This window comes from Drosophila albomicans, chromosome 2R, assembly GCF_009650485.2.
Source record: "Drosophila albomicans strain 15112-1751.03 chromosome 2R, ASM965048v2, whole genome shotgun sequence".
Classification (NCBI taxonomy): domain Eukaryota; kingdom Metazoa; phylum Arthropoda; class Insecta; order Diptera; family Drosophilidae; genus Drosophila; species Drosophila albomicans.
In genome coordinates this window covers 32,978,722-33,003,426 of record NC_047631.2, presented here as the reverse complement: position 1 = coordinate 33,003,426, position 24,705 = coordinate 32,978,722, and the positions used below count along the sequence as shown (strand labels likewise).

The following is a 24,705-nucleotide window of genomic DNA, read 5'->3' as shown; positions in this document are numbered from 1 at the left end:
AATTCGTTGTAAATGTTCCACTTTCGTTGTATATAATAAATAATAAATACGATATACTAAACATTAAATACTAAATATGAAAATATTCAGTGCCAAACTTCAAATACTAAATGTTACATACTGAATACTAAATTTAAAATACTAAATACGAAAAATCAAACAATAAATATTAATATGAACAACAAAATATTAAATACTAAATGTTTACTACCAAATACCAAACATAATACCTTATATTAAATACCAACTATAAAATACTACATATTAAATACTGAATACTTAATTTAAAATGACAAGTTCTAAATACCAAACATTCAATACTAAATACCAATTATTAAATACTGAATCGCAAACATTGAATACTGAATATTAAATACTTAATAGCTATATTAAATACGAAATATGTATTAAATACCAAATACGAAATATTAAATAGTGATTATTAAGCAATAAATACTAAATATGAAATATTAAATACTAAATATTTAAAATAAATAATATATAATATAAATAATTAATTCAAATAATGAATAAAACATACTGAATTTTTAAATACTAAATACTGAATAATAAAATCTAAATACTGAAATACTAAATTCAAAACTAAAAACTAAATGCTTACTAATAATTAGTAAATGGGGAATACTAAATACCAAATACCAAAAACTGAATAATTCAATACAATTAATACTAAAGAACAAATACTGAATACTATAAAATGAATCATGCATTCTGATTACTACATTTTAAACACTAAATTTAAAATAATAAACAATAAATGCTGAATACTAAATTCAAAATACTAAAATCTGAATACCCAATAATAATTAATAAATTCAGAATAGTAAATACTAAATATCACAAACTAAATACTGAATTCAATACAATAAATAGTGAACAACACGTACTAAATACCAAATTCGAAATACTATATATTAAAATACCAAATTCATAATACTAAATACTGAATACTAAATACTCATTAAAAATTAATTAATTGATTCTGAATTTATTACAATAAATACTAAAGAATAAATACTGAATTATATAAAATTAATAATACATACTGAATACTACATTTTAAATACTTAAATTAAAATTAAAAATTACTAAATTCAAAATACTAAATACTCAATAATTAATAAAATCAGAATAGTAAACACTAAATATCACAAACTAAATACTAAATTTAATATATTATTTACAACATATTAAATACTGAATAATAAATAAAAGCTTCATTTTGAATATTCTCAAAAATAGGAGTAGAAAATGTGTTTTTGCTATTTTTAGCTGTCAAGTCTGCTAGTGAAATATTTACAACACTTGAGTCGTTATATTGGCTTGACTAAAGTGTCGACTTTGCGCCTCCGCGTTTCGCGTTTCCCAAAATAGTCGTCGGTCATGAAATATTTAGCAATCGCCATGAGTTTAAGTCTGTTAAGTGAATGCAAGGGAGGCAGGCTTCCATTATGATGTGTGATGTGTCATGCAAACTACACACGCTTTGACAAGTGCACAACGTGACGAGGCGACGCATCATCATCATGATGATGACGACGATGATGATGATGCTGCCTGTTAATGTTAATCAACAGTGCGACCTTGTTAGAGATGTATTACTCTGACGTTGACCAGCGCTTGATGCTTGACAATGGCTAATGAAACGCAAACTTGCACACACAGAGAGAGAGAGAAAGAGAAAGATTTTTGATTGTTGCACACACATGTCGTATACGTAACGATCTCAATTATATTATGCAGCAACTAAAACGATGACTATTGATTTAACATGTTGTCGTCGTGTTGCATTGTTTTTCGTCCTCCTGCTGACTGCCAATTTTCAATACTCAATTTCCGCATTTTCCGCCTGGCAGCAGACAGTTGTTTCCCCCTTCCCCTCTCTGCCTTTGCAGGTGGAAAATCCCCCTGGTTACTGCACCTGTGGTTAGTTTTTCTCTCACTCTCCGTATCTCTCTTTCTCATCGTTGCTCGTTGCATTTCAATTTGCTGCCAACTGCAAAACAATTTCACCTTTTTTTTCGTGGCAGCTTCCATTTTCATGTGTTCGTGTTTTCTTGCTGTTCTTTTTTGTTTTGTCTTTAACATGTGTTTTTTCGTGCACGTTTTTGCGACCACGCCCATTTGATTGAATAAACCCAACGCAAAACTAAACGTGATAGATGAACTGCGTAAAGCTAGTTGTCCATATTTATGGCCCACATTATGTGCAAAAGATGTCCAAAATAATGTCGTAAATCAATCGCAAAATCCCACAAAAAAAAAGGAAAGAAAAATCTATGCTAGAAATTGATTTACACGATTCTCGCTTTAAATTGCTTTGCTTATTGTTCTCACCCGTTAAGCCGCATTAAATGTATAAATATAAGCAGCAGAGTTGTAATGATATATATTTCCTTGTACTACGCTGCGTATACATAATGTGCGTGTTTATTTGTATAGGGAATGTGTCTGTATACACGAAGTATATATATGTGAGTGTTGTTAACATTACGTGACGTCGTCGCATGCATGCCAAAACAGCAACAGCAACAGCTTGGCAGCAACAGTGGCAACAAAAAGTTTTGTGCCAAGTATATGCATATACAGAACACACAGAACACTGAGCACTGAAAGTATGTACATGAATTTGTAGTCAAACATGTCAGTGAGGGATTAAAAACTGGGCCAAAGTTCGTGTTGTGCTTAATGAATAAATTCTCCAGCTGGATTTCGGGGCTAAAAAGAACGTGATTCAAAATGCACAAAAAGACAAAAACATAAATTTAGTTTTTTCTCTCAGCTTTTGCGCATGACTTGCGACCGCATTTTAAATGCAGTATTTACCAATTGAGTTATGTTTGCTACTGAATTGAGCTTAGCTCTCCTTCTCTACTCCCAATTAATGATTTTCCTCAACTCCAACGACATCTCGATATATTTGCAGCATCATTCAAGTGAATTTACTCTGTGTGCTTTGCTTCAATAAACATCATCAACGAAATCCATCCACACATCAACATCAATCTGCAGCAAAACGCTTTCAACTCTGACATTTTGTGCAATTTCATATCGTATGCAAAATAGCGTCAGGCGATTAAATGATTTCAATGTGTTATTCAAAAGGCTCAGATGCTGATGATAGACTGAGGAAGCTTGACATAAAAAGGACACGGATTTACGCATTTCGCTCGCAAAAGCTGCAAACATGATTAATTAAACTTAATCGCGTCGTTGTCGTTTACTTTTTACCTGTTCACTTTCTCCTTCCTTCCGTTCTCATCCCCCCCAAAAAAAAGAAAGCGGCACTCGTAGTCATGTGTGTATCCGCCAATTGTCAGCGAAGCGCTCACACTGCGTATACTTAATGTAGCTATCGTTCGCTTCCGCTCCGCTCTCTCTTTTTCTGCTCTGGTTAGCATTCAAATTTTTGCTGATTTACGATCCGAATTGTGCCAATGCTCTGCAGATGGCGTCACGTTCTTTGTCTTCTAGTCATTTGCCTTGGCCGTAAACCCGCAAGAACGAAAAACAAAATGAATATCTACTTATCGTTAGCGTATTATTTGAACTTGACTTGGCCAAACAACAAAACCATAAACGAACAAAACTTTGCCGCCTGTGGCGATAATATTCTCATTATAGCCCCAAAAACTTCGACAGCATTATGAGACCCTATTACTTGGGTATGTGAGTAATACCATCAAATATGCAACAATAAAAAAGAAGAAGGAAATACACAGAAAAAGTTATAAACTATAATTCCATTTCCATTTACAACTTTACTTATGGCATTACCATAAGTAATCGGTAGACAGTTCTTTGTGTTTGAGAACAATCGATAAATATATATCTCATCACTATGAAATAGAGATGGGACACTTATCGATAAACTCTGCTTACTTAGCTAGAAGTAATACAATCAAAGATGCAACAATAAAATAGGGAAATACAGAATAGAAAGTATAAAAAGTTATGAACTATAATACCATTTCCATTTACAACTTTACTTATGGCATTACCAAAAGTAATCGGTAGACAGTTCTTTGTGTTTGAGAACAATCGATAAATATATTTCTCATTACTATAAAATAGAGATGGGAAACTTATCGATAAAGTCTGCTTACTTAGTTAGAAGTAATACAATCAAAGATGCAACAATAAAATTAGGAAATTCAGAATAGAAAGCATAAAGAGTTATATACTTTAATTCCATTTACAGCCTTGCTTAATGCATTGCTAAAAATGATCGGCAAATCACTTACTATCGGTAAATCTATGCATTTATTTGTTAATAATAAGAATGCCAAACAGAAAAAAGTTACAAACTATAATCATTTTGCATTTATAACTTTACTTATTGCATTTGAGATGTATCCTTAAATGAATGTGCCAATTTGTCATCGCTATAAAATAGAGATGTGGGACATATCGATAACCCTCTGTTCATATAGCTGAGACTATCGATTAGTACAGAATTTTCCGTAAGTACTTCCGGTACTTGAAAATGAACTTTTAAGAAAATCAAAGCGAAAACTATTTGCCTGTTAAGTAGCGTTTTATGGACTCGGTATCTTGCTGAGCAACATTTTCACAGGCATTAGAGTTTTATTGCCATCATATATATCTATCATATTTGAGCAATGCGGCTGCGGGGTTTCGTTGTTGGTTTTAATGTTTGTTTTATGGCTATTAGGCCAAAGATTGCGTTTGCTTCCTAGGGAACCTGCAGTAATGGCAAGGAAAGGAAACGAAAGGCAGCCAAGTCTTGGCTTTATTTAGCTGAGGCTCTCTTTTTTTTTCTGCCTTTTATCGGAAACTTGCATTTAACACGCACATGACAACAACGCGCCCAAAAAAAATTGAAGCGCGTGAGCCAAATTGGCCAAGCAAAGAGAAGAGGGAGCGAGGAGGAAGAGGGGAACGAGAAGCACAAAGGCGAGGAGAATACGCGGGGTTGGAGTTAATGCAAAGACGTGCTAAATTTGGAAATGAAATTTAAGAAAATGAAGCATACTTTTGAGGGCGCAGACAAAGTTGAAATTGTGGAGGGCAGCGAGAGGTGGAAAAGGAGGGGAGGAGGGAGAAGGCAGGTTTGGCAGCAGGTGACGTCAGCAACAACAATAACAGCAGGCGTTGCCGTTGACTGGCAATAAATTAACAACTTTGCTGCTGCTGTTCTCGATGTTCTCGTTGTTGTTGGTGTTGTTTCTATATTTTGTCACCCGCTAAAAAGCACTTGACTATAGACGCAGAGAAACCTCTCTAACTCCCTTTTCTTCCGCACGCACACACACACGCTGGCAATTCAAATTAAGTGCTGCATACTTTTTGGAGGGGCGGCCATATTTGTGTGAAATTTATGCAACATTTTTGCATAAACAGCGTTTGAAAGGAGGCGGCAACAACAACAACACCGCACTCAAAATGCGCTTGAGAAATTGATTTAATATTAGCCAACAGCCAGCTGAAGAGAGAGAGAGAGCGATGGACAGACAACCGAGGGGGAGCGAGGCGGAGCTTAAAGCAAATCGCACAAGTTGGTAACTTTTAATGAAAACGTGCAGACAGCGAAGGACAAGCAACACTCACGCCTCAACCCATTCCGTCATCATCTCGTCGTCGTCGTCGTCCTCGTCCAATGCAAAATCCTTAACTATAGCCAAGTTAAGACGCTGCCAGTTTAATCCCATAGAGCGCATAGAGTGCTCCAGAGACTAAGACCCAATGTATTTATGGCAGCCCTAGGTTTTTAGACAACGACCTGTAACTTTTTTTTCTTTCGCCCGCTTTTCCATTCTCTTTTTTGCTTGGCATTCCGCAGTTAGCAAGGCGCTTTCCCACTTGACTGTTGTCTATTTTTAAAGGCCCAACTGCGAGGCTTTCTGCTTGCTCTCTGCTCTGTGCGGAGTTTCAGTGCTGTGCTGTGTTGAAGCCATTCACCTCGACTCGCCTCCGACCTCGAGTCATAAATTGCGCACTGTGGCACCATAACAATAAGTCACACACACACGCATACACAAGCTCACAGCAACAACCTCAACAACACACAACACGACATATACACACACACACATTCACTCGGAGCATAATTCTGCTTTTCCCTCTCCTTTACTCGTGGTCGCATAACTCTCGCTCTCGCTCTTTCAGTCACTCTTAAACACACACACTCATCATATTATGCTTTCGTTGGGTGTTGAAAGCTACCAACTGTGAGTTACTCACTAAAATGGAAATAAGCTAAGAAAATGTATTTTCATATTAATGATAATGAGCGTGAAGCATTAATGATGAATGCTGCGAATGATAATGGCAATTTTTAAGTTTTTAATAATGAAATCAGCATAATATTAATGTTGATGCTATTGCTAATGATGCTGCTAATTAGAGTATGGATTATTGTGAGGTTAGGGCTGTTGATGGCAGTCACACGACTGCGGCCTGGCCGCACTGTTTATCGATATCGATTATATCGGGATTTAAATACCAGACCGGCAGTCACAATGCAACAGTAGTATTATTGCATTTTCTGGTATATTGTTACACAGCCAAAGCAATTTAAAAATATCTGCAAATTATATTTTTGTTTCGCTATCTGCTCAATTAATTTTTTTTTTTATCTTTATTTTTTGACAACTTATTTTGTATACACAATTTTGTTATTTCTTAATGTAAGCAAAGTTAAATTGGTATTTTTTTACTCGTTTTGTCAGTGCTTTTTTAGTGGCAGAACTTTCCAGACTACTTTTCTTTTAAGTTTGAAATATGAATATGAATATTTCACTACTCGCTTTGAACTACTCAACAATATGCTGCACGCTTCATCTGTAGTTTACAGGGTATTCTAAGCATAGACAACAAAATTGCTTGACTGCGCAACATTCCGTAGTAACATGTTTGAGGGTGTGAGGTTGTGTGTGTTTGGGTGCGTATGTAGAAGAGCGTTCGTGTGTGCTTGTGTGTGGGTGCGTGTATGCCACTAGGGAAGCAGAAAGAGGAAGAGGAGGTGGCGAGGGCGGACAGGAAAGTGCGGCACATGGTCCGAGTAGCGGACGTCATTTGTGCAAACATAAAAGCATTGTAAACAAACATGGCAGAGCTTAATACACAATCTCCCCAACGACCCCGCCTCTGCTCGCAACCATAAAGGGGCGTAACGAAGAGTGGGAGAGAGGGAAGGAAGGGATCGGGATCTGGCAGGAGCTAAAAACCCAAGCTAAAAGTTAAACCGTTAAAATTGGTTTACGTGTACGCTGGGGACACAGAAATTGCCGGGAGCACAAGCAGAGCGCCAAAGACGACGAAGACAGCTTCAGTTGCCAGTTGGCTTCGAGGTTGCTGCTTATGCTTATGCTTGCGACTGACAGAAACTATTGTTGCCATTCCAGTGTTTAGACTTGTCATAGTTGTTGCTGTTTTTGTTGTTGTCTTATCTGCTCAGTTGCTATTTAGCTACACTGTCACTTTACTAGTTTCCACAGCCACTATCTGGGATTAGGCTTGCTTCGTTCTCTCTCCTCTCCGTTCACCCTTCTTGTGTGTCCACTTCCGATTGGCAGCTTTATCAAGTTGAACGTGAGTTCAATTTCGCCTGAACTGCATACTAAAAACTTCAAAATTCTCCTTCAACTTGTGTCGAAATCACATTTTTCCTTTTGCAACTGCACGAAAATTGTATTGTGATTCAATGCGAGATTTATCCACAGCATATGAGAATAGTATTTTCATGAAAGCAACTGCTGCTGCTATATTATTAAGGTCTAAAATATAACAAAACATGATATATTCAGAGGCAATCATAGCTGCTATTTTTGGTGCTGCATTGAAACGAATTTCTAAGCTGGAATTTTGTACACATTTTATAAAAATCATAATTCAAATTTAAACAACTTTTTGTACTTTAATTTAAAGCAAAAATGTGCTGCAGTGATTTATAAATTAATTTTACAATTCAATTCCCATTTCACGCTGAGTTAATCTAGTTCTCAACAAAAAATATAGCATACTTTTTGGGGCAATTGCTGCAATTCGCTTAGAACAAAAACATTGCATACTTATTGGGGTCAATTTTACACTCTGCGTGTTCCTAATGCTTTGTATAATAATGGAGTTAAATTAAGTGCTTAGATTTATTTTTTTATTTCTTCTCTCTCCCCTTTGTAAATATTTTAATGAAAAAATGTGACTCTGTTTGGTTTGTTCTGTCATCTATCTAATCTATGCACTATAGGAAATTTTACCAAATTTGGCAGATTGAAGTGATTTTAGGTGCAATGAGTTCACAATAGATCATTCATCAATGTTGCATACCAGAATTTTCGATAGATGACGCCACTCAAAAAATATCAGCTGATAAACACAGCTGTTGGAATGGCAATTCACGTGTTTTTGCACATTGCGTTTTTTTTTTTTGCAATTTCACAATTGTGAATAGTGAAAAATTAAATTAAATTAAAAAAATTAAAATTATAATGGCGTTAAATTAAGTGCTTAGATTTATTTTTTGTACTTTTCTTTCCCCTTTGGCAATTTCCAGTTCAATTAAATGTAATTTTATGTAAATATTTTAATGAAAAAATGTGTCTCTGCTTTGTTTGTTCTGTCATCTATCTAATCTATGGCTCTACAACATTACTTTATTGCTTGTTGCTCGAGCACTTGATTATGCTGTTGTTGTGCATGCAATTCGATTCGATTAGCGGCTTCATTTGGTTTATTTAGTTTGTTGGTTGGGCTCATTTGCATTTTTGAATCACAAGCTGCGGCTTTTAATTGCGCATTGCATGCAACTGACATTGATGAATGAAGAGGGCACTACCAGTGTGGCAGTGTGGCATAATTTGTTATTGTCGGGATAAGCGAGGATGGTGTGACATTCGATGTGCCATATCGACAAATATATATCGAGCATTGGGATGCAGCAGCTTGCACCTGCTGCTCATTTGCATATGTTAATACCAGAGGATACACATTGCTGTCTGTGTGTGGGAGTGTGTCTGTGTGTGTGTGCAGTAGGCGTGTGTGTGATGTGCGGTTTTGCTGTGTTGTGCTGTGCAGCTGCCTTTGTTGCCTGTCGGACACAATTTGCAATCGACCAGCAAATGTCCTTGATTCCCACACGTGCCACTTATCTCTAGCCATTTAGTGTGTTGCACTCTGGCCATCTGTGTGTGTAGATGTGTGTGTGAGTGTAGGCCACAATCTAATTGAGTTACAAACTGCATTGCTCAATGCATTTGCGCTGTCCGTTGCAGCAACCTTTGGCTGCATAAATTCAGAATGCAAAGCGTAAGCGAGACAGCTACACAAAAAAGAGAGAAAGAGAGAAAGGATACTCGACACAAAGGGTCTGGGAAGGGGCCAAGTTCCGGTTGAGCCCAAAACCGCAAATCCCCAGCACGCGCCAAGAGCTGAGCAAAGCGAACAGCTGCCTGAGCAAGGGATTTACCCAAGAATTGTGTGCAGAAAAGAGCGTCTCTCTCCCTCTCCTTCTTTCACTCTCTCTCTCTCTCTCTACACCTGTTTCATTCGGCTGGCCAATCAAAAGCCAACCGATGACTGTGCGTCGATTGTTAGAACTTTTTGTTTTTTGTGTCGATGCCCCTATTTTTGTGTGTGTGTGTTTGTGTGTGTCTGTTGTTTGCACACAGAGTCACACAACAAATTAAACCATTAAAGCAAATCGAGCTGCTCTAAGCCGGGCCAAGTGGCCAACTGTCGCCCTTCCTCCTCCTTCTCCTCCTCATCCAGTTTGTTCCAACTCCTTTCGCTTATGCTGCCAGACCAAAGTCATAAATTTTAAATTTAGTCAACAGCGCGCCCTAGGGAGGCATTTCCCCCCTCCCTTCCCCTGCGTCTGTCGTTGCCAGGCTCCGCTAACTAATTTGCATATTCAGCGCACTCTTCCTCTTTCATTCACTCTGCTTGCGCGTCTTTGATTTGGGGCTTGGCGATGAGCCGCTGTTGCTGCTGCTTTTGCTTTGCTTTGCTGCTGTTGCTGCTGCCCCTCAATTAAACTGTCATGTCAAAGTCAGCGTCCGTCAATGCTCCCATTGATGGCGCTTCAAACAGACAGAGACAGACGCATAGCGGTAGAGAGCGAGAAAGAGAGAGAACGCAACAGACGCGCTTTCAAGTCCATCTCTTCGTTAGCGAAAAACTTTTCAGTTTTCGAGTGCACGGCCGCAGGGCCGGAATGCTTAATTGAGAAGGCCATGCAGTAGCTGAATTTCTTGGAAAATATACTGCAGAAAGAATAATCCTGTAGCTGGAACTTCCACTTCTCTAATCTTACTTGATTCTCGGAAAAGTCAAGTCGACACATGTGCCATACACAACAACCACTTGAAATAGAAATGTGTACATCATACACAACTTTAATATTTGCATACTTGTGTGTAATGTTGTCACAACAGCGTCCCGCACTCCGCTCCTGCATTAATGTTTTGCGTCAACTCAATTCAATTTGCGGTTGGCTGCTATTTTTGTAAGCACAGCGAATTTGCCAGCTAGACACAAATAACAGGCGAGTCAGCGAGCGTTCAGCTTGTGGGCGGGGTTTTTTCCAGACTTCTCCGCTGCTTATCAACAGCCACCAACGCGCTGCGATGCGATAACGTTTAAAATTGAAGGATAACTCGAGGCAAAGGCAATTAAAAATAGCAAATGTATTTTAAGCGTGCTTGAAAAGCTCTAAAGCTCGCCACAGTTCGATAACCAATTGAACACGATAACATGCAAGTTCAATTGAGCCCGATAACTGAACTGGTTTCGATGACATGCAAGTTCGATTGAACATAATAAATGAACGGAACTGCTTTCGATAACATGCATGTTCGATTAGCAGCAGTTCATTTAGTTCCAGTGGAACTGACTTGCTTTTGGAACTAAGCATAACAAACTTTTTGCATAATAATCTAGTGAGATTATTATAATGTTGTTTATCTGAGAATTGTTCTTAATTACAAATTGAAAATTAGCATTTTAAATGGGAATTAAATTGCATAATACACACAGCTAACATAAATTATTATATACAGAAATAACTAGAAATATTTCATTTACCACAATTTATATAGTATGCGAGTGTGTGTGTGTGTGTGTGTGACATTTTAATGTCGAAATTCCCATAAGCTTATTCAAATCGTAGCCAGTCTGCAATTTGTGGCATTTGCTTTGATGTGCGGAGGATGCATTGGCATGCAGTTCTCGTCCCTTCTCTCTCCCTCTTCTTGTCTCGCCTGTTTTCTCTGCTGTTCTACGCCGCCTCCATTTTGTTGCCATCTACTATGCGTGGGTCAGCTCAGTGTATGTGTGTGTGTGTGTGTGGGTTTTACTTGAAATTCCAGCTAAATACCAAATTGTTATTATCGTCGGAGCTGCAGTCGACGACGACGCGTCGGCGGCGGCGTCTGATGACGCAAATTACGAGCATAGCAACAGCTGATGTCATCTCTGCGATGTCTTTGCCAGCGCCTTGGGCCATAGCCATATAGTCATATAGTCATAGTCATAGCCCATATAAGTAGTCATAGCCAGCGAGAGAAACAAATTAAATAAATGGAAAATTCGCTAAAGCCATTGATGAAAATTCTAACACGCGCAGCGATGCCTGCTGATATGTATGTGTGTGTGTGTGTGTGTCTGTGTTGGTGTGTTTTTGTGTGGCACAAGAACCACTTGAGTAGCGCCCAGAAACAATGCAAGTAGCAGGCAAGTGGGCCACGAAGACTCTTGAATACTCTACATTATACATTTGGTTGTATCAACTCTGCTGTTTATTATTTCCATGCGTAAAATCATAATGATTGACTGATTGAAGTACTTTACTTTTACGTTGATTGAAGCATTTCTTAAGAAAATAAGAATTTATGTTATGTATGTGACTTACAAATGTAATATTTGATTCAAAAATATGACTTTTTGAAGTATTAAAGCTTTGATTGAATGATTGACATACATCAATATATATTTCTTGCATCAGTTCTGCTATTTCTTATTATAATGACTGACTAACTGAAGTACTTTACTTTTGCGTTGATTGAAGTATTACTTATCTTAAGTAAATATTTATTTATATGAATAGATACATAAAATCTTGACATTAATATTCAATATTTGATTTCAAAATACGATTCTTTGAGGTATGCATGCTTTGATTGATTGATTGACATACATCATGAACTATATTTGTTTGTAATTCGACTGTTATTGAGCCTTGTTTATGGGACTTACACATTATATTTACTTTCAAAATATGAGTTTTCATGCTTTGATTGATTGATTGATATACATCATTACCTGTCTTTGCTTGTAATTCGACTGTAATTGAGCCTTGTTTGGTAATTATTGATTGATTGGCTGTTATGTGATCGTTTGATATGCTTATTAATCAATAACCCGTTCATATATGACGGAAATATGTCGTTAATTGACACCGTTATCCTTTGATTGATTGATAGTGCTCCACAACATGAGCCACCTCAGTCAATAATTCTACTTTTATTGGGCTTTATTGAACTCCAATGACTATGGCTTATTGTTGAATTGGAATTTGCATATGCTTGTGGCACGGCTCATTAAATAGTGTAGGGTATGCGACCTCTAGAGCTATTAAGAACGACGCTGGCTCGGCCTTCAGTGCATGACAATGCCACGGCTGCCGTCACCACAGCCACATCAAAGATAGAGAGGGGAGGAGAGAGTGAAGTAGATGGAGATAATAAGGCGAGGCATGGGCACGAGTGCGATATCCTGTTGCTTGACCCATTTGGCACACACACCCATAGAAGGCCACACAGACATGCTGGGTGTGTGTGTGGAATACAGTCTTGGCCACATTGATAATTCCGTTTCCGGTGCTCGTTTGTCGCATAGAAACGAAACGTGCTGGCCCAGCTTTATGGCCTGCACTATAGTAAGATTTGTGGGCAACTATTCGATTTGCAGGAAACGTGCAAAAAGTGCAGCGAGCGAGACATTGTTCAGGGATTATGCTGGGTACGAGGAAAAACTTTAGTAGAGGCAATTGTAAAGCGAACAGAACACAACTGTATTCAACTGTATTATTCATATCTTGTTTGCAGATGAAAAACCATAAAAGGTACAAACCAAGGAAGAACAAGGAACAAGAGGAGAAAGAGGAGGAGAACAAGGAAAGGTCACGTAGCGGATTCAGGTGCCGGGATGAATACAGGAAGAACTTGGAGCTGCCTGACTGACTAATTAACGCGTGCGGCGAGAGTAAATTAATAGCGCCACGCCCCCTCAACGCCTCGACGCCTGCAATCAGCCAGCGAACGAACTTCAGCAGCTGGCGAATTAAATTTCAGTCAAGTTTATTTGCTGCTGAAAATGTTAGAGAGAAGATAGAAACCAGAAGGCTCTCTCTCTCTCTCTCTCTCTCGACTCTCAACTCGAGCGAGTAATTTAATTTTGGCATTCACGTTGTAGTTGTTTCGTTTGTTGATGGAAGAAGAGGAGAAAGAAGAAGACGTTGCACGTGTTTTGCATTTTCCATTACCATTTTTACAATGGCGTCACACACACAATCTACAATCTAGTACGAGCTATTAATTATATTATTTATAATGATTGTTTTGTTCAGTTTCCTGTTGAATGTTGCCAGCAACAAACGCTTTATTTACATGTAAATAGTCATTATAATTATTACGAGAACATTTTGTAAATCAACACAAAAAACGAGAACAGCTAAAATAACTCTTAAAAATTCTACGTTTTTTGCAACATTAAAATAAAAAGTAAAAACGAAAAAGCAAAAGAAAAAAATATTTATTACGACATTTAGTATTTGTGCATTAACTAAATTTATGACGGGAAGTGAAAGAAGCGAGAGGCAAGAAGCGAAATGCATAAAAAACAAAAACGATAACAACTATTAATTAGTAATTATTATAATGTGATGTTATACATATAATATACAATATAAACAAATAGCAAACACAAAAAAAACGTAAAAACAAATAAAAAATTATATAAAGATAGTAAACAAAAAAAAACTTTAAACAAAATGTTAACCAACAAAAACGATAAAAAAAAAACAAATTTTATTAAGTAGATTTTTGAATTAAAATTTAATATTACGTACATATATATAAATATATACATAAACAAATATAAACAAAAAAAAAACTAAAGAAAATCTTTGAAATGCGTTTTTCTACTTAAACCGAAACTAAAATCGAAAATCGAAAATTCAGAAACCGAAAGCAAAAAGAAATTGTCGAATCCGAGAAACTAGAATTGTAAATTTTTTTCCCAAAATTTAGCTTGCTATAAACAAAATGTAAATGTTGTGCGAAATATAAACAATTAGATAAACCAGAAAAAATATAAATATAAATAAATATGTGTAGCAAACAAACATACAACAAAGAACAGAATTGAAATGATTGATTGATAATTAATGAATTTGCAAAAAGTTTTTCAATTTAGTTAAATTACAAAACAAATTATGTGTGTGTATTTACTTCTACTCTATAAGAAAAACGTTTAAAATGCTATTATAAAGAACAAAAAAAAAAGAAAGCCATCTACTTCTTCAAAGCACGACACGACGATTTCTTCTTGACCGACAAACTATTTAAATAAAATCGCTTAAACGAGTAATATTTAAATATAGTATGTTAACGGCTTACATATAAACAACATTATTTTTGAATTTTCTAGTTTTCTACATAAATCGCATTTCTTCCACTTTCACGAAAAATACCAACTACAAAATAAAATCGAAATCAATATCGATATCGAGAAGAGAAGAACGAAGAAAAACCGAACGAAAAGATTTGTTATTAAACTTGAATTTGTTTATTTATTCTGCCACGCTCAAAATTAATGGCGCGCCTAATAATTATTATTAGTTTGTTATTTATATTAAATAAAAATCGATTAATCGTTAATCGATTTAGCTTAAGTTTCGATTCGCAATAAACAAAAAGATAAACAAAACAAAACTGCAAATATAAAGCATATATTTTTGGTACAATTGTTTCGCCATGTTGTTTTTATTTATTCATCAACAAATTGTACAAAATACAAAAGAGAAATTACATTAATTATTACTACAACTTTCCACACACACACACACATACATACAAAGACAGACACGAACAAGAAACAAAGCAAAACAAAAGAATGGAAAAACAACAACAATTTAAGCGCAGAAGTTCAATTAATAAAAATTAGAATTTTAAATATAAATAGTTACATAATTTAAATATATATATACAAATATATATAAAGAAAAAGATATGCATATAAATATTTAAAAAGAATAAATTGAAACCAAAAGGAAGAACAACAAAAAATACAATTATATTATGATGTATTAAAAACCAAAAACAAAAAAAAAGAATGCATAGAAATGCGAGTTTCATAAAATCCTACAATTTGTTTCAGACTCGTTAAATTGTGTACTTTAAAATTGAATAAAATTCAACCAAAAAAAAAAAGAGAAAGAAAGAAAATACCCCACACAATAGGAATAAAAACTGCTTACATGTCGAGATGAAGAAGAAGAAGACTTCTCAGCTTGCAACCAGCTTTTGACACGAAACAAAAAAAACGCACGCATGCAATATGATAATGATAAAGTTAATGATAATGATGAAGATGATGATGATGATGTGTTCGTTCGGCCCAATGTAATGCGAGAGTGCATTTGGGGACTGTTTACTCCAACAATAATTCCAGGCATATCGAAGCATTTCAAACACTCAGACAGCAATCAGCAAAACGGCAACAAATAAAACGACGGCAATAAAACACACACAACACACATACACTAAACACACACGCACACAGACACAAGCAAACAACAAAGAATTGGAAAGCGAAGAGAGACGATGAAAAGTGAGAGAGTGGGAGGGAGAAGGAATCACACACATATATGTATATAGATATATATAAGCATTTATATATGTACATATATGTATGTATATTCAAAAAGCAATAATACTGAGAACATGATTAACAAATGGAACACAGTAAAAACAAAACAAAAACAAATAATGGAAAAAAACGTAAACAATTAACATGAGTATAAATGAATATTTATATATATTTTAATTAAAAGTTACATATATACATACTATATATATATATATGAAAAATAAAATATATATTTAGTCCAAATAAATGAATTAGCTGCAGAGAAGAATTGTGCAAAGTGTGGGGAAATTGTTTAATATTTACAAAATATTAAAATATCAATGTGCAATTGAAATGCGTTTAAAACATAAAACATAAACAAACAAACACACTAACACAAACACAGAAATATTAACATATAAATAACAAATCGATAATGGAAAAGCGTAAGAAAATCATTTAGTTTGCGTGCACAACACACACACACACACACACACTGATACACAATCCTATAACATACAAAAATCAAAACTTAAAAAGAAACTTAAAACTGTATTTATTATAAATTATTATTATATAACAAACAAGAAAACAAAACAAAAAAAATAACGGTTCAAGTCAAGTTTTTGAGCAAATACTCATAATTGTTAAAATAAAAAACCAAAAAAAAAAAAACATGTTTAAATGCTAACAAAATACATAAAAGAAAAATAAAAATATATACATATATATTGAAAAAAAAGTCAACAAAAAACAGAGCCGTGTAAAAGTTTATATTACAACATAAAAAACATACTTGCATCTATATTTTTCCCCCTCTTTAGAAAATTTAGTTAATTATTGAAAAGTATAAAAATGATGAAAAAAAAAAACCAAAAAGAAATGGAAAAAAAAAACAAAAAATGAAGATTACAATTAAGTGTTAGTCTTATATACATGCATAATTATAATTATAATTATATATGAAAAGTGAAAAACAAAAGCAAAAAAAACGGAAACGATGAAAAACGAGTCAACAAATTTCAAGTGCGATAACCGATACAGATAGACCCGATACCGATAACAAAATCCACAAGAACAACATCAAGAAACAAAAAACAAAACAAAAAGAAAACGAACATTTATATTAAGATTTCGAGAAATTGTTTCGCCTTTGTGTTTAGATACAAATTTGTTGTGTTTTTTGATTTTTATTATTACATTTTCAATTGATCAGACATGGAAATGATTTACTTAAATTGATTGAAGAATAAAAATTATTAAACAAAAACATCAAAAAGCGTTTCTTTATTGTGTATTCTATATATTTTTAAAGGCAAAGTGCAGTTGGCTTTCAGGCAAAGAAACTTCATTTTATTCATTATTATATATCCTCTATAATCAATGTTCTTTCTTGATCCCTATAGGAGGATAGCTTATCAGTATGGAACAGGACTGCCACTGATATGACCAGTACAACACGTATCCGTGATACGTTACGCAGGATATTAAATATACCTATGACAACGGCAATGGAGTATAAGATACACTGTGATAGCCTTAAATACGTTTCAATGTAAGTATACGAATATTAAGTTGAAAGATATAAAGCTATTTTTACCAGGGAACGAAGTTTAGTATTTTATGATTATACCAAATCTACCAAATTAAACAAAAAACTTTATTTCCAAATTTTGTTTTTCTTTTGCTCTTTTCGCAAACAACATGAATATACCAAATCTACCAAATTATACCATATACCTTATTTTCAAATTTTGTTTTTTTCAACCATGATTTATCCTTACTTTTTCTGTTGCTCTTTTCGAAAAAAAAAGAAACATGAATATACCAAATCTGCCAAATTATACTAAAATCCTTGTTTTCACATTTGTTTTTTTTTTCGACTAAAATTTATCCTTACCTTTTCTGTTTCTCTATTCGGAAAAAAACATAAATATACCAAATTATACCAAAATCCTGATTTTCAAACTTTGTTGATTTCAACATACTTTTTCTCTTTTGGGAAAAAAAGAATATGATCTAAGCTTTACTTAAAATACAATCGTTGTAGAAAAAAAAAACAAATTGAATATCTATATTTTCCAAAAAATACCAACTGTATAATTATTATACTAAATATACTAAACGCCTTAGGTCCCACAGTCGTTCCCCATTGGATAACAATGAGAGTCCGAATAGTAAGAAAGATTTATGGAGGGCGACGAAATCATGAATTGGACTTGAAATAGAAATTAATTGTATTAATTTCAACTTTAATTAATTAATTACACTCACAAATTGTATTCTTTTATTTTGCAGTAATAAAGGCGCATTGAAAAGCTGAAATTCAGTGAATAACTACAAACACAAACCAGCAACAACATCGGCAAAAACAATAATTAATCAGCAAACAGATGAGTTAGACACCAGCAAAAGGAACAACCACAGCAACAGCAACCACAATAACAACAACAACAACAGCAACAACAACAACACACACAACAATAGCAACAACCACATTAATAACGAGCACAAAGAACAGACGGACAGCAGCCGCTGATAATGATTATTATTATAATAATAACTATACACAATGATAATAATATTCTAATATTGATGCTGAGGATGAGAACAAAAACAAAAAGAATTAACATCCCAACTTCATGCCCTTCTCTTTCCGCAATCCGCATATATTTAAGCGCTAATAAGACAAATCTTTGTAGAGTTTGTATATATGAAACGCCATAAATATTTTAGATTTTATGTATAAAGATAAAGATAATACCATTTAGCCATTCCCGATTTCCACCCCACCAAAAGAATTGGCTCTATATTTTGAAAACTATGTAATATACTACATAATTTTATATTTTTGACCCCCCTTCCTCCGCCATCCTCACATCCATCAATCAATTATACCAGTAGCAGCCTTTTCAACAACTAATATTATTAATCAGTGTGTTTAATGCCAATCAATTCGAAACAACAACCACAAAGCAGCCAAATCATTATTGGTTTATCTATATTTATCTGTTTGAAATGATTATTTTAAAATTATGATAAAACATGAAACTGAATAATCAAATTGTTTGTTTTTGTTCATCAAGAAATACAAGTTTTTTACATGAAGAGAAAAGATATAAAAAAAAGAAAAACAAATTATTGAAACGAAAAAACCCAGTTGTTTTAACATATACCACACTTGATGTACTTATGTCCCCCCTTAGGTGGACATGCGTACCTCCTCTCAACACACACACACACACAAACATAGCTCCACACACACACTCGAACAAGTTTTGCCCACACAAATGAACTTCCAGAACAGTACAACCAACCGATAGAAAAACGGAAACTATTAAAGTTGCAGAAAATATTTTCAAATAAAACGATTGTTCTTAATAATTGAAAATGGGATCAATTTTGAATGCGTATTTGAAAACCTCGATTTACCGCGCAACTCTAGTTCGATAGCAAAAGGAAATCGAATTCGCTGAGAAGGATTTGCCATTAATCGAAATCAATTAATCGATTTTCTACTCAGCAGTTTTAACTGCTTTTTGAAACAGAAAACGCTTATATCAGCATTTTTTCGGCCATATCCTGAAGTCCTTTCAAAAGGACATGCATTTTTATAATCACCAGCAAAGCAACTACCGATTGGCATTCAAAAATTTCAAAAATATTTTGCAAAAAATTTCGAAAATTTTTCAAGGGGGGAGCATGCAAAATTTGGTAAAATTTCAAAAATCCAGGATATCTCGGCCATTTCAAGGACTATCGGGATGTACTTTGGAACATAGATAGCTCTTTTCATTTCAATACCGTTTATGGTGTCAAAAGGACGAAAGTCCTTGAAACATCAAAGTTACAAGGACTTTTATGTTTAGAGAAAATTAGCTATAACTTCGCCATATCCTGGCAAATCCTGCCGACTGATATGTCAATCGGCGTGTATTAATAAGGACTATTGACTGGCAAAAGGACATTCGAATCGCGCACATAGTTTTCGAGATATACGGAATTTTTGGATATTCCCGATTTTTCATTGGATTTTCGAGGGAAAAATTTTCAGGCCACGATTTTTTTTTACACCTTCACTGTTTTGCCGGACAGCACGTTGTTTTTCATGGTTATTGACCTGTGCTTCACACTCCAATTACGCCAGATGATTTTCCCACCATTTAAAACTAAAGGAATAAAATGCCAACGGGTTTGTTTAGATTGGGAATTCTGAGAATTGAAATCAAAATGGGTTTTATTAATTGGAAATCGAAACTTTTCGCCTGCCGTGTGGACTAATTATAAATTACAAACTTATTCTACATTCCAATGAAAGTTAACCCTTCATTTGTCCTCGTAGCACGTCAGGTCAATTATATAGACGTTGGATATGAGACAGTCCCCTTCCTGCAAAACAGAGAATCGCAAACACAGATTGAATAATTGATAACCAACAGATAATATAAACAACATACCGCCGGTGTGATGCCGACCAGGGCATCAGCATGGCCATAGAACTCCTCCTTGAGGGAGATAACAATTGTCTGCAAATTGGTGGTATGATCCCTAATGTAGGAGGCGACTTTGCCAATGTTTGTGTTGTCCAAAGCAGCATCAATCTCGTCAAGCACAAAGAACGGTGCCGGGTGATAGCTGTGGAAATAAAGCACACATTAAAGAAGATACTTGTATTATAATTTTAGCTTTAGCTTACCTGTGTGTGGAGAAAAGCAGTGCGAGCGCAGCGATTGTTTTCTCGCCACCACTCAGATTGCTCATGGGCTGGAATCGTTTGCCGGGCGCCACACAATTATAGTTGATGCCATCGAGATACGGTTCCTCGGGATTATCGGGTCCAATGTATGCCTGAGCGGCCTCATTGCGAGCCAGCTTCTTGTAGATGCCATCGATGGCATCAGAGATGTGCTGACAGCACTGAACGAAGCGCGAAGAACGCTCGTTCTTCACTTTCTCGAATGCTGCCTTGGCCTTCTTGGCTTTGCGACGTGCGTTCTCGAACTCTTCATTGGTGGACTGCACTTTCTCTGTCACCAGATCCAGTTTCTGCATAGCCTTCATATTGGGCGTTTGAATACGCTCTAGAACATCCAGTTTGCTCTGAAGATCCTTTTGCAGCTGCTCGTTGGTTTTCTTGAAGGCAGAATCGTCCTTTAGCTTGCAGAGCTCACGCGGCAATGAACGATAGTCCACCTCGATGCTGCAGTAGAGCACAAAAACATGATTACAAATTTGTATAATTAAAGAGTTAACAGCTGGCACTCACAGATTATCGTTCATCATTGATGTCGATGGCTCAACACTATCCGCATCGCTTTGACGCACTGCATCGTCTAGAGATCCACGCAACAACGGCACCACAATACAGTCCGTCTATTCAAATTTAAATGACATATTAAAATTATATTTAAATTCGAGATTTGCTGTTCCCACCTTGGCTTGCAGCAGAATGTTTTGACGCTCGTTTTTCTTCGCTTCGATCTTTGACTCTGACGATGACATTTGACTGCCCACGTTGTGTATTTCCTTGGCCAAATTGGCGACATCGCGACGCGCCTTGGAAATATCCTCTTCCATGTCATCGACAGCCTGCTTCTTGGCTTGCTTCTCCTGCTTGAACTTTTCCATCTTCTCCTTCTCCTCATCCATTTCTTTCAGATAACGCGCCTCGGCTGTCTTTAAACCCTCCAGGGCATCCTCCTCATCCTGTACGCTGCGCTCCCAACGCTCAACGTTCTCTGTAAATTATCGAATCAATTAATGTACCCATTTGTATTAGATGCCCCCTTCACTTACTTCGCGTATCCTTTTGCTTCTCAAAGTCCAGCTGAGTGTTAATCGCATCGATTTGCTGTTCAAACTCGGCACGTTTGCGTGCCCGCTCCTGCTGCATGACAAGCTCACGCTCCTCGTACTGTCGAATGTTCTTCACGCCCAGGCGATGACAGAAAGCGGCAAACACTTTGTCCTCCACATTATTCATGTTCTCCTTGATCTCCTGTATGTGCTCCTCGCGATCCTGCATACGACGCTCAATCTCGCTGATCTTGGGCTGCAAGTCAATAGATCAGCTGTTATTAAGAACGAGATTTTACTTTTGTATGTATGTAGAACTTACTCCAAAGTCATCTAGCTGAATTTGCACCTGATTGAGCTGATTATCGTACTGGCTAATAGACTTCTTCGAAGACTCCAAGTCAACCATGCTGTACTTGAGGCGATTCTCCAAACCCTTGATCTGCGACTCGACTGTCGCCAACTCGCTTTGCTTGCGTGACTTTTTCACCAGCTCCTTGAGCTCCTCGTTGAGCCGTTCCTTTTGCATCTTGAGCTGAGCCATATGCTTTTCATCCCAACGCTTCGCCTTGCGTGCCAAGTCGTGACTGCCACCCGAAATAAGGCCGGACTTCTGATAGAATGTGCCATCCAAGGCAAGAGCATCAAAGCGTGATCGATCAATTTCGTATGCTACTTTCATGGCATCTTCCGGCGTTTCGCAGACCAGCGCATTGCCAGTGGCAAAGAGCACGGCGCGTTCAATTTCCTGCGGTTCGAACTTGAGCACATCGAAAACCAAGCGAACGTTGCGTGGTTCGCTGATGTTGCGCAGACGTTCCTTCAAGGGCTTTACTTGCAAATAGTCCAGTGGCAGAAAGGTTTCCACCTCTAGCATTTTTTCCTTCAAGATCTGCAAGAGTTCGTTATATTAATGCAAATGTAAACTATGAATCAATCATCTTGTAATTCACCTGAATGCAATGACGCGCTGTTTTCTCCGTGTCCACAATGATGGCTTCCATGAACTTGCCCAGCACCTTAGTGACGGCCACGTTGTACCGCTTGTGCGTCGGCTGACACATGTTGATCATACGATCATAGACGCCTGGCACTTGCTTCTTGAACAGCTCGACGACCTCCTGCTTCTTTTTACGGCGAGCATCCTCATGCTTGTCGCTCTTGGCATCGCCCAACTGATCGCGCACATTTTCCAGCTCGCGTTGCTTTTCGGCAATTTTCTCCTTGGAGCTGCCAACATCGCGTCGCAACTCATCCTTGATGCGATTCTGTTCTTCGAGGGCTGCTTGTGACGACTTGATGTGATCCATCAGCTTGTCGCGACGCTTCACTGCCTCCTCACGTTGCAGCGACAATTTCTTGTAGGATTCCTCAACAGATGCCCGACGATTTGTTTCACCGTCCAGCGTATCCTGTTCGGATTTTTGTTCACGATTCACCGAGTCCAACTCGGAGCGATACTGTGTGGCGGTTGCTTCAGCCTTCTGCTTAAGACGATCATATTCCTGCACAAGCCCTTCCTCCATATTGACACTCTTACCACGTCGCTGCGATTCGTTCTCGATCTCATCCTCGAAACGCTTCTTGAGCGCCTCCACATCGGCCAGTTGCTTCTCCAGCTTCTGTATGTCCTGCTGATGTGCATTGTCCGCTTCGCGTGCCGTCTCCAAAGTTTTCTGCAAGGATACCAGCTTCTTTTTGCAATGCGCCACCTTTTCCTTGGCTTTTATGTACAGCGGTCGACGCTTATTCAATTGTGTCTCAAACTCGCGTATTTCTTGATCGATTTTGGCCAAATCTCGTGTTATTTTTCCTGCATCCTTCTTCTTCTCGCGCAGCACTTCGTCGGCTGCTTCTTTTCGCTGTTCCACAGCTTTCAGCTCTTGCTGCTTCACCTCCAAGTCCGCGTTGTACTTCTGTATGTCTTTCTCCACATGAAAAAGCCGAAATAGTTGATACTCCACTTGTTTCTCGTTCTGTCAGGGAATTCAAATACAATTAGTTACTGAGAAATTACGGTAAACGAAAACTCTTCCTACATATTCATCTTGCAATCGTGTATAGCGCTCCGCCTCCATTTTCTCATGCTTGGCCTCCTTGCGCTCAGCGGCAATGCCCTTCTTCTTCTGGTATGTAAATTGTGTTTCTTCCTCCGCCACAATCATCTCCTGTTTCAGACGATTGTAGTCATCCTTTAGCAGACCCGAGCTGATAAATATAGATTATAAATACAAGCTATATGAATGCCTCTGCGAATCCTATAGCTTACCCGCTAATTTCCTCAAAAAGTGCTGTGCGTTCCTTGGGCGTCTTCATAGCAATGTTTTCTACAGCACCTTGGAAAACGAGAAAATTCTTTGCCTTCACATTGATGCCCAGTTTTTCCAGCTTATTCAAGTATGTGTTGCTCGAGACGCTCTACAAATTAAAAGTTATAAATTGTATGCATAACAATAAGTATTTAACTCACTTCTCCATTAATCCGATACTCTGAAGAGCCGCTTATAACAGCGCGTTGAAAATCCATATTCTTTCCGCCATCAATGATAAATTTGGCCGTCACATAGCAACTGCGCGCCACGGGCTTGCCAATTGAGGAGCCGTGTATTAGATCGTTGAGACGCTTTACACGCAAGCTGGATGTCTTTTCACCCATCACAAAACTGATGGCATCCATGAAATTTGATTTACCCGAACCATTGGGACCAATAACAGCATTGAATTGCTTGAGGGGACCAACAACAATGTGGCCGCGGTAGGACTTGAAGTTTTCCATCTCGATGAATTGAAGGAATGCCGTATCCTCTTTGTGCGCCGTCGGCACTGGCGCACGGTGTGGTATTTCTTCGTCGTCGTCAGCCATATTTTACGTTTGCAATTGCAAATGCGCCAAAACACAAAAAATTCTTCGAATTTACACTAAAATTGTTTTCTCTCCAAGAAGCTTCGTTTTAGAATTGCCAATCACAGCGAAGCGATAACATCAGTGTTGCAAAATATCAATCGACCTACCACCACTCC

At 36.9% G+C, this 24,705-nt stretch overlaps 3 protein-coding genes across 4 annotated transcripts in view; 2 read left to right on the top strand and 1 right to left on the bottom strand.

Moving 5' to 3' along the window:
* LOC117576515 (syntaxin-1A) overlaps positions 1-15,476 on the top strand; it is a 50,127-nt gene extending 34,651 nt beyond the window's left edge. Inside the window, exon 3 of the transcript XR_007955369.1 lies at positions 13,086-15,476. The gene's annotated coding sequence lies outside the window, so the exon portion shown is untranslated. The remainder of the gene's footprint in view (positions 1-13,085) is intronic.
* The window catches only part of LOC117576516 (eukaryotic translation initiation factor 4E type 2), a 56,214-nt gene extending 37,936 nt beyond the window's left edge, over positions 1-18,278 (top strand). The window contains exons 3-4 of one of the 2 annotated variants that reach the window (XM_034261326.2): positions 17,295-17,443; positions 18,187-18,278. In XM_034261326.2, the coding sequence (XP_034117217.1) occupies positions 17,295-17,443; positions 18,187-18,211 (174 nt within the window). In that variant the 3' untranslated portion in view covers positions 18,212-18,278. Of the gene's footprint in view, positions 1-17,294; positions 17,444-18,021; positions 18,111-18,186 lie in introns of those variants that run through there. The other variant, XM_034261325.2, reaches the window with a different exon arrangement.
* Positions 18,279-20,104: 1,826 nt separating this feature from the next.
* On the bottom strand, positions 20,105-24,654 carry LOC117574166 (structural maintenance of chromosomes protein 1A). Its single transcript, XM_034257855.2, has 11 exons — positions 24,155-24,654; positions 23,954-24,102; positions 23,724-23,892; positions 22,638-23,660; positions 22,007-22,576; positions 21,685-21,940; positions 21,322-21,626; positions 21,155-21,261; positions 20,585-21,088; positions 20,346-20,523; positions 20,105-20,277 (listed from the first exon to the last, which is right to left on the bottom strand). The coding sequence occupies exons 1-11, from the start codon at positions 24,545-24,547 to the stop codon at positions 20,215-20,217; spliced, it is 3,717 nt and encodes a 1,238-aa protein (XP_034113746.1). The 5' UTR covers positions 24,548-24,654; the 3' UTR covers positions 20,105-20,214.
* Between the last annotated feature and the right edge of the window lie 51 nt (positions 24,655-24,705).